The 11,192-nt window shown below is 49.4% G+C and overlaps 1 protein-coding gene across 1 annotated transcript in view; it reads left to right on the forward strand.

The window, feature by feature from the left end:
• Nucleotides 1-238: 238 nt before the first annotated feature.
• The window catches only part of Arhgef4 (Rho guanine nucleotide exchange factor 4), a 141,138-nt gene continuing 130,184 nt past the window's right edge, over nt 239-11,192 (forward strand). The window contains exon 1 of the mRNA XM_028775432.1: nt 239-305. Coding sequence (XP_028631265.1) covers nt 267-305 — 39 coding nt within the window. The 5' untranslated portion in view covers nt 239-266. The remainder of the gene's footprint in view (nt 306-11,192) is intronic.

An 11,192-nucleotide genomic window follows, 5' to 3' on the forward strand; every position in this document is an offset into this window, starting at 1 on the left:
AGCTTGCCAGTGAGCCGCAGATAGACCGCTGTGGATCCACTTGTCCTTTTCTTACTTAGACTACTCTCAGATTCCTAGTGGGCGGGCGGAACCGGTGTTTGGACAAGTCCCTGCGGACTCGCACGTGCCCGGCGTGGCCGGGTTGCGGAGGCGGGGCTCTTCGGCGGTCCAGGGCAGACCATGGGGCGGGGCGCGGGGTGGCGTCCGGAGCTTGGCTCGGCAGTGCGATTAGGAGCAGCGGGTGGCCGTCTTGCCCGGGCAGCACCATGCTCAGTGTGGTGCACTTCCTTCGCAGCTTCTTCAAGGTGAGAGACGTCGTCCCAGGGCCCCAAAGCCAAGTTCGCTTTCAGAGTTTTGCTGGGGGTGCTGAGGGGACAGCCGCGCACGCCGCTGCGCCCTGGGCTATCTATTGGTGGCTGCGAGGTACCCAAGAACGATCCGCGCCGCAGTCACAGCTTCTCGATGGATGTGCTGGATCTGGAGGTGGTGGCCTGCTGGAGTGTGGCCTTGGGAACTGCGGGACGGAGGGAGAAAGAGGCGCACAGGGGAGGAGAGGCTCCGGGGAGGGTGACTTGACCGAAGCTGGAGAGACTGGTGAGAGCCTGGGCACTCCTGGGTTTCTCACAGCCTTGGCTGGGTAGCTGGGTAGCTGGAGCTACCCAGGAAGTGGATGCTATTGTTGTTAACCTGGTATATCAGAGGGAGAATCTGGGTTGGGGCACTTTCGTGAACAAGTGCCTAAGAACCGGAACTTAGTAGAAGAGCTGAGTGGTGCGTGGACTGGGGTACCCGATCGATCGTGGAGACTCCACTTTACTGTGATGCTACCATCTCTTGCCCACACAGGGACCTTGGGGTGGGCAGCAGGGCTGCAGGGCACAGGCAGAGGGGTAGCTGGCTGCAGGTTGCCAAGCTCCACCTCTCCAAGTGCTCAGTGTGGGAGGTGGGAACCTGCCCTGACTTCAGGACCAAGGCTTCAAGAATCCGGAAGTGTCAGCAGGAGGAAGCTCAGGGAAAAGCTGGCAGGTGATGGCCGAGGGTGAGGCAGAGTCTTCTGGTCCTGAGAGCTCTGAGGGGGGAAGCAGGTGACCCAGACCCAGACCTGCCAGAAGAAACCATGCCTGACCTCAGCCTTTGCCTCTGCCATCTGGAAGGGCAGCCTGCTTACCTGTAACTGCTAAGGTGGTTACAGCATAATCACAGAGGCAGATGATAAGGGATGGGAGAGGGGCGGCTTTCTAGGGCTCAGCATTGGGGTGGGAAAAAGGCGAGCATGCCGGGCTCGCTGTTTTGTGCTGTTCAGGCTCTTGGAATGACGACTCTGCCACAGAATCCCAAGCTATCTTGGAATAATCATTTAACCACTTTGGGATTTGTTTTCCTGTTTGGAAGTGTGGTTAATCCATTTTGCTTCTTTCAGGTGAGGGTCTTAATGCAATAGGTGGGTGGTGTTTTTGTGAGCCAGGGACCTTGGTTCTTCCCCAGGGAATGACTGTAAGTAACAGTAAGCAGCAGGTGGCTTAGGTGACAAGTCAGACTAGACAGAATCTCCAGGCTTTGTTTGCCTCAGTTCACGGAACAGGCAGAGTGTAGCCTACAGGGAGGCTGCTGGCAATTCTGGGACAATTCTTTGCTAACCAGGCCTGGGAACTGGGGGACAATATGTCCCCTCTTACTCACTGTCCTGTCTCCAGACCCTCTGTCCACACTCCATGTATGCTGAGGACAGGATGACGTGCCTTGCAGGCTCTCCCCTGGGAGGAGCTGGAGGCCACCACAGTCATTTCTGGCTTCCCAGGTACAGCTTACAGAGACACGTGTGAATGCAGATTACACTTTTGCTTTCCACAGACACTGGTAATGTGGGAGGTGACAGATGCCACTGGCTCTAGTGGGCTTCTGAAAAAATTACTTGGTGACAGGCACCTGATTGTAAACCTCAGGGTCTCAAGGTGGATTGTTAAGAGAGCCACAGATAATCTCCCAGGAGGAACGGTGCCTCAGATGCCGAAAGCCCAGGTAGACCAGGCTTCTGCTGGGCCCAGCTTCAGCTTCTGTGCTTCCCTCAAACCTGCTACAAGCATGTCAGGCACAGTTTAGTTCAGGTAGGCCAGCGAGAGAGCTCACACTTGCTATGGGCCCCCACGGAGCACAACCTTTGGTGGTCCCAGGAGGGATATGTGCTGTCTCAGAAGGCCCCATCCATGCAGGCCACCATTCTGTATGTCTTTTTCACGGGGAGTTCTCTAGAATGTTTGAGACAACCGGGCATCCCAGCTGTCCACTGAAGTGGCAGATCTCTCTGTCTTCATTAAACTTGTCCTATGTCTAATACAACATCTAAGGCCTCACAGTACGATGTCATAGACCACCAAGAGGCCATTGAGGACAGGAAGGGACAGGTCTCTGTTAGCTGAGGGATGGCAGGTAGTGGGAAGACAGTGAAGGCTTGTGTGGTCTCCTGTCCTGGGAGTGTGATCTGTTTCTACTGATTCTCAAACATACGTGTGCACACTAGCATGTGGTGCCCATATGTACACACACAGGCATATACACTGGCATGCTTGTGTAAACATGTGCACACATGGGTCTGCATATATCAGCATGCTTGTGTATACATGTATATATGCAGAGCACATACACTGGCATGTTCATGTACACATGCATGTACATGCACCTGCAAGCTTTTACACACAAGTGTACATACATACTGGTATGCCCCTATATAGAACTAAACACATAGCATGCACACACACACACACACACACACTCTCACCAGATGTGGTCAGGTACACACATATACATGTACACTGGGCATTCTTGTATATACATGAATGCATGCATCCTGGCATACTTATTCATACACATACATATACACATATGTATATTTGTGTGTGTACATGTATATAGGTCATAAATAGACATCTGGTGACTATTGTTTGTACACATACATGCATACCTGCATGTTCCTACAGACATGTACACACACAGTATATGCATACCGGCCTGCTTGTTCATGCACATTCACACTGGCCTGCTCCGATGCACACATACACAACAGGATACATACATATGGTTGTGTCTTCCAGGCATGTCTGTGTACAGGTGTGCATACATAGGTACATGTAAGCAAGTGCCATAAAAACCTAGCTTTTTACTAGTGCCAAAGATGGCAATGAGTGTGTCTCAGTATGGAGACCACATGGTGATGAGAGAACCCCCCCATAGGTCAGCCTAGGATATCATTTTAATTATTATGTGTGTATATAATGATAGGACATGTGCATGCCATGGACCATGTATGGAGATCAGAGGGTAACTTTGTGGTCTTAGTTCTCTTCTTCCACATTTACAAAGGGTCCAAGGATTGAACTCAGATCATCAGTCACCTTACTGGCCACCTGCTGGCTTCTTCACTGTTTCATGGCGGCTGCTGCACAAACCTGACAGGCAGGCTACCTGGGCAGGCAGCAGAGACCGCTCTTCTCAGCTGATGGCGTGCTTTAGTGCCCAAGGATGAAGGATTGGCAGTGAGCCACAGTTCGGGAGTGGAGAGAACTCCCGAGGCTCCTAGCTAACCTTTCTTGCTACGTACATGTGTGCATCATGGGTCAGGGGACAGGGTGGAGTTTCTGTCTCAGCTGTTGATTATGACTTTGTCAACTGACACTCAGGACAGGGAAGTCACCATTGGACAGGCTCAGAGTGGTTGCTTTGAGGTGGATGTGGCTCTATTTTGTGACCTGGCATGCCTCTTCGGCTGTTGAGCTCTTATTCACTGATGGTGAAATTTGGTGACACCCTGAGCTACCAGGAATCATCTCAGAACCAGTATTTAGAATGTCCTAAAAGTTGTATGTAGCTCTTTGTGTAGACACTTGGAAAACTGACATTGCGCCTCTGGTGTGAATTCAGGTATGCACTAGTCAACTCTCTGTCATGGTAACAAGACACTTGGGATAATTAACTCATAAAGACAGAGGGTTTGGGGGTTTCTGTGAGTGGATGGTTTGTCCTGTTGCTTTGGGTCTGGGGTGAGACAGCACGGGATGGAGGAGACATAGTGGATCAATGGTTAGTGTAGAAAAGGAGGATGAGGCTCTGACCTAAAACCTTTCCCTAAGCCACATCTTTTAATGGCGTGGTTACCTCCCTCTACACCAATCTAAGGACAATCCTTGTGAACATGACACTTCAGTGGACAGTCCCATTACAAACTACAGCACAACCCCTCTTCCTTTCGTGAATGAGCTTTGAGTCTTTGGAGTCAGGTCAGGGACTTGCATAAGGGCAGTGGAGTTTACTCAACAAGTATTTATTGATCACCGACTGTGTGCCAGTTCTGGCCATTGAGACTTGTCTGGCAGACCTAGTTTATATTTTGTTTTATATTTTTCTTGTGTGGGGGGGAGGGGAGGAGGAGAGCGCATGTGCCTGTGTATGTGTAGGCCCGAAGTACACATCTGGTAACTTCCTTAATTGATCTCCATTTTGGGGGTGGGGAGGAGACATGGTCTCTCTTTGAACCTGGAGCTCACTGATCTGACTGAGTTGGGAGGGGTCCTCCTGTTTCCCTTGCAGCCTGAGAAGTGCTAGGATTCCAGGCATACCCTACTGTGCCTCACTTTTTATGTAGGCACTGGGGGTCCAAATTTATGTCCTCATGGTCCCAGTCTCAGACACAGTTTTGGGGCTTTTGCTCTGTCTTGTTTTAGTTACCTTTATTGATGTGTTCTTATGTATGTGTATGGGGTATATGCATGCCACTGAATGCATGTAGAGGTAAGAGGACAACTTGTAGGAGTTACCTGAGGAGAGGACATCAGGGCCCACTTGACAGAGGAGGGGTATCTCTTCTTATACCTTTTTGAACATAGTGAGATTCTACAACACAAACCTGAAGCCATCTCTCCGATTCCCAGGCAGGAACCCAGAGAAGGAGGCAGGGAGCAGAATCCATAGCCACCCATACCCACTCTCGTGCAAACTGGCTTCCCCAGGCAGGAGACTAGAAGTTGGTTAGCTGAGGACTCAGAGGGAACCTGTGGGCATCTGTGAGAGGGGAAGAGCTGAGGTATACTGTGTCCTGAGCTGCAGCCGACTCTCACACTCCAGTCTTACAATGGGAGAGTTCAAGGAACATCCTATCTGCTCACCCAGATAGGACACAGCTGAGATGGCAGAGCAAAGGACCCTACCCTAGTCTAGCTTAGTGAACCAGTGAGTTTACTGAGGTGGTTTATAGGAGTACCACCAAGATGATACTTCCAGACGTGTGAATGACTAAACACCATCACTGAAGAACCTGTGAATGACTAAACACCATCACTGAAGAGCCTACCCCAGGGTGGGTAACAACTCACTAAATTAGCTGCTTCCCTGCGGCTTCCTGCACAGCTACCAAACAACTTGAGCAGCTGGGGAGTGTCCCCAGCCCCAGCAGTTGTTTAAGGCTTTTGTAACCTCGGGTGGGGCCGGTGGATTCTGTCAACCTTTTGAATCTGATGAGCCTCCCTCTTGTTTCAGTTTTAAGGAAATTTCAGTTTAGAGGAGGTTTGCAGGAGACTCCATCGACTTGATCCAATCCAAGGACACAAGGCTCTTGCTATGTGAAAGCCGGTTGTGTGTATGTGGGATAGGAATAGACTATGGACCATGGTAGGCACCCCTCACAGGGGACATAGCCAAGCCCCTTAAAGATACACCTTTATACTCATACACTCTTTTAACTGGGGCCTAACTCTGCAGACAGGGGCTGAGACCAGGAGAACAGAATCCTACAGAAGTGGTGGAACAAGAATCAATTCCTTTTCAATGGTGCAGGCTTTTAGTGAGGGCCCTGGATATTCCCTGCCTGTGTGCCCGTGTAGAGCACAGATAGTTAGAGATAGTCAGAGAGAGGGCTTCTGTCCCTATGCAGGTGGATGCTGTTCTTCAGGCCCTGTCTGTGGTCTGCTAGTTCATGAGACCTCCCATGGCACTCAGCTACAGGATACACCCAGCTGGGCACCTACAGGATGGTGGGCAGGGAAGACAGATATGAACTACCTGGGGGTTGAGCACTCACCTGTGCCAGAGTCCTGACTGTTCTTGTGTTGTATCTAGAGAAAAGAAAGCTGCTCTTGGCTAGGGGACGGGATGACTTCTTCCTGCTCTGGAGGCCTTGGGGCTGGGAGGACTGTGACCTGAGAAGCAGGTCCTGCCTTCGCAGCTGGTAATTGGCATTGCGTGTACCTGCAAGCCGCTGTCAGGTCAGAGCTCCCCGCCAGCTCTAGTTTGGTCAGTAGATTGCACAGCGTTGTTTTCAGACAGCTTGGCCTTTTCAGGCTGAGGGAGGTGAGTCTCTAGGAAGTGCTGCCGGTGAAAACCCATTCTCAGCTGGTGCTTCCTGTAGAGCTGGGGGGAAGGGCAGGGTGTCTTCTGGTTTTTCCAGACAGATCACTTCCACCCTGTTGGGGTACTGCAGGGATGTTGTCAGTGCTGGGGTAGGCTGTGACATGCTTTCTCTGAGCCAAAATGGGGCTAGCTGGGATCCTCCTGGGAGGGGAAACAAACAGACAAACACCAACAGGTAAGAGATTAGATTGATGCCTTTTGGGTGTCATACAAGTAAGTTGGGTGATGTCACCAGGGGACTATAAACCTTTCACTGCTATCATCATCTGTTCTGACTGTCTTAGAGATTCCAGGTGAGTACCAGCAGGAAGCATAGGGCTTGTGGCTGAGTGGTAGAGCACTTACCTAGCTTGCACTAAGCTCCGGGTTCTGTCCCCACCACTGGGGAAAACATCCAAGAGATTTGCTCAGAGTCTCCGTGTGGTTCCCTGAGAGTCTTTTGGGTCTTAGTAATTAAGGTATCTATTCTTAGATTTGGAGGCAGAGAACCTCTGTCCAAATCCCAATCCTTAGACAAGACTCAACCGTTTTAAGTGTCTGCTTCCCTATCCAGGGGTGTCCAACCTTTGACACTGTGATATGACACTGTCATCCTCACGTGTGCTGGGCCACATGTAGCCTGCAGGCTACAGCTTTGAATATGCCTGGATAGGTCGCCACACCTGCTCCACTTCGGGAGTATCTGAATGGTATAGGGCATGCGCCAAGCACGTCATCCATATCGATCTAACCACGGATGCTATTTTAATAATGAGGGAGACAATTCTTTCAGTCTTATAATTTGTGTTCTTTCCAGAGGTTCCTAGGGAGGTACTATATATACATAGAGCATGCCTGGGTTGTGCTTGGTCCCTAACGGAGCTGGGCAGGCTGGCCCCTCTGAAGAGCACAGGTAGTGATCCCTACAGTGAGCATAATCTTTGTAACCAAGGGTGCAGCTGAGTAGTTGCCAATCTTGGGGAGCCAGGATAGGAGACACAGATCCTTGCCAAAAGGAATCCAGCAGGACCAGACCATTCATAGCAGTGTGGGAAGCCTCATCCTGGGGCACTGAGCTGCCTTCAGAAGTTCCAAGAAACTTGCATGGGTGAGATAGGGTGATTCAACACAAGATGTGTGGGAGACTAAGAGGTGAGAGGGAAGAGCATGCCCAGGACAAAGAGAGAGTGTGCTTAAAGGCAGATGTCAGCAAGGATCTGTTGGTAGCAGTGGAGACCTCCAGTGAAAGACACAGCATAGGAATTAGTCAGGGGAAGTGATAGCTAGAAGGTAAGTGGAGCCCTGGCATCTCCTGTAGTTTCAGGAGTACCAGGTTGTACATGTCACATGGGGAAGATGTTGTGACTTGAGGCACAGCTAGTGGGTACCAACTTTGAAGGCCATATCTTCTTGGAACCGAGAACACAGGAGATGGGTATAAATAGTTAAATCCTGGAGAAGGGGCCATTCTCTGCAGCGAAGGCAATATCAAAAGGCCTCCTAAGCTTAAAGCAGGCTGCTGACCCTGGAGGTCCTGAGCCTGCCGAAGACAACCTGAGAAGCTATTTAGGAACAGGGAAGAGTCATCCTGTGCTGGTACTTCCAGGACAGGGATGCCAGCATGTGCCACCACAGCCATGCTGAGGCACCAATACTAGTTTCATTCTTTAGCTCCAGAGGTCCTTACTTTGTCCTGTAGAGCCTTTGCCACAGAGACAGGTTGGCACAGCATCACCATGGTCCCTTGGAGTGTCCTGTACCTATCCCAAGGCCCACCCTGAGATCAGCTAGAGGGAACACTGTGCAGTAGTCTGCAGTGTGATACTACCAATCAGGGACTGAAAAGTCAGTGTTGTGGGTGGAGCATAGTGCAGGGCTGAATAAGAAGTGTCAGTCTCTCCTGCTGCCCTAAGGTAGATGCACCACCCTGGATGCACTTAGCCTGGCCTCGGCCTTCTCTCTGGAATGTGCGCCTGCTTCACAGGTGTCATACTTCATGAGCTTTCCCCTCAGCTGTCAACCATGTCCCACATACCAAGGCTGGTCTTAAACTTGGGTTTCACAGGGACTAGAAGAAACTTGTGTCTGCTAACCCTGGGTAAGCTGCATGTGGGCTGCAAGTTTGGATAGTAAGCTTCTAGGAGTAGGCACTTCTGCTCTTGCCCTTGGCTGTCCTAGAGGAATCTACCTTCTACATGCCAGGGACGTAGTGAGAGGACGGGGCACATAAGTGCACCCTTCCATTGGGTCCACTGTTAAGGGAAGTCCACAAGGGCCCATTCAGAATTCCAGGACCATACCACATAGGCTGGGATAGTTTTCAAAGACTTATGTATTAAAAGGTATTAAATTTTTCTGAAAGAAACTTACCAAGGCACAAATAAATGGAAAGACATTTTGTTCATAGATTAGGACATTTAATATTGTTAAGATGTCAGTGCTGCTGGGAGTGCTCCACAGACTGACATCATCACTGGATAGAGTGCTCCACAGTCTGGATTGACATCATCACTGCCTAGAGTGCTCCACAGACTGACATCATCACTGTGTATAGTGCTCCTCAGACTGACATGTCACTGCCTAGAGTGCTCCTCAGACTGACATCATCACTGCCTAGAGTGCTCCTCAGACTGACATCATCACTGCCTAGAGTGCTCCTCAGACAGACATCATCACTGCCTAGAATGCTCCTCAGACTGACATCATCACTGCCTAGAGTGCTCCTCAGACTGACATCATCACTGCCTAGAGTGCTCCTCAGACTGACATCATCACTGAGTAGAATGCTCCTCAGACTCTTCAAAATGCTCTACCAACTGACCTCAGTAGTGCCTGACTTAAACACTGACATTACCACTGCCTAGGGTGCTCCATTGGCCAACTGTAGTGCTCCAGGATTGATGTCAGACTTCCTAGAGTGCTCCAGGGATTCAATACAATTTCTTTAATCCCAATAAATTTTGTCTAAGGTAGAAAAAAAATTCTAAAATTGATATGTAGCCCCAGTGACACCAAATAGCTAAAATCAACTTAACAAAGTCCAAAGTCTGAGAATAAAACAGGAAATGTTTGTTCCTTGGGTTACACAGTGGCTTTTGGATACACCCAAAAGCAGAAATGGTAAAAGCAAAGTTGATATGGAATTGACTTGAAATTAACGAGGACCCAGTCCACACAAAACACTCTGAAAGGGTTGAAAAGACAATCCACTGAGTGATAGAAAAATCTTTCCTATGATATATCTGACAGGGGTTTGTGTCCAGAACATAAGCAGCATAGTTCAATTTAAAAGTAGGCTGAGATTTAAGTGCACACTTCTGCAGTGACATCATACATGTGACTGGTTACATGCAACAGAGAGAGGAGTCCTTCACGGTCATCAGTTACTGGGAAATGTAAACAAGAATTATGGTGAGATGGTCCTCTATGTCCTCTGCCATTAACACAGTGAAGATGCCAGGAGTCCTTGGTACCTTGTAGAGAAGCTGGAAGTCTTGCACCGACCTGGTGGGTCTTGTGAGATGATTCCAGCAAACTGGAAAACACTTCACCAGCTACATACGAAGTTGCCACTTGACCAAGCAGAACTACTGAAGTACACTTGGCAAAAAGAAATCCAATCACAGGTCCACAGGGACTTGTTCCTGGATACTCAAAGCTGCTTCTGCAAGGAGCATCCCAGACTGGGAAGAGATCAAGTGTCGTTTGCATGCAGCTGGATGTCTGTGTGGTATATGTGCATGTGTGTTCAGGTCAGGGATCCTAATATTATCAACACAAGCTCTCTCACTAAACTTAGAGCTAGGCTTATCAGTCTGAAAATCCACTGTATTGGGGTCCAGACTTCAACACACTGATCCCCCTGTCTCTGCCTGCCATCTCTCTGGGATTGCAGGGCTATCAGCAGCTGTGCCAGGCTTTTCATGTGGGTGGTGGAGATTTGAACTCAGGTCCTCATGTGTCCACAGCAGTACCCTTACCCACCCAGCTGTCCCCCAGGTCCCTGGGTGTCTTTGAGCAGTTGAAAAGATAAACAGACTGTGTGCTTCCTCCACACAATGGAATCCTGTTTAGCAACAGAATGAGTTGACACATGTATCAACTCCGATGAGACTCAAAATAACTGAATGTTACTGACAGGAGCCAGTAACAACATGTTATTCCTTTTATGAGAACTTTCCAGAACAGACAGACACAAAGGCAGAGAAGCAGCTGCCAGGCCTAGGAGTTACCACAGAGGAGCGGTAGGCACCACTGCTAATAAGTTGTAATTTCTCTCAGGGAGAGTGGAAGTGTTCCAAAGCAGACTAAGATGATGTCTGTACAAGCCGCTAACTTATTTAAAACACTTAATTCCTGGAAATAGGTGATTTGTTCAATATGTGAATTACAGTTCAATAAATCCTAACTCCTAAAGACCTGCGAGAGCTGGGGAGATGGCTCCATTTGTAAAGCTCTTGCCACAGGAGCTAAATACCCAGAAACCACAGCAAGCAAACAAGCAAAGAACCAGGATTGGTGGGGAGTGTTATACCCACAGTTACAAGGGAGGTGCAGACAGGCAGCTCTCTGTGGCTTGTTGGCTAGCCCTAGCTATTAGCCAGCTCTAGGTGAAGGTATGAGATCCTGTTTCAAAACACAAAGTGAAGAGGGTTGGAGGGGTAGCTTAGTGTGCAGTGCTCCTGATACTGAATTTATAGGTTATTCAGGCATTGCTCCCCTGTAGGGCTCTTTCTCTGTTCCCATCCCTTTGTCCTTCCTTCCTTCCTTCCTTCCTTCCTTCCTTCCTTCCTTCCTTCCTTCCTTCCTTCCTTCCT

Source organism: Grammomys surdaster, unplaced genomic scaffold, assembly GCF_004785775.1.
Source record: "Grammomys surdaster isolate TR1022 unplaced genomic scaffold, NIH_TR_1.0 255, whole genome shotgun sequence".
NCBI lineage: Eukaryota > Metazoa > Chordata > Mammalia > Rodentia > Muridae > Grammomys > Grammomys surdaster.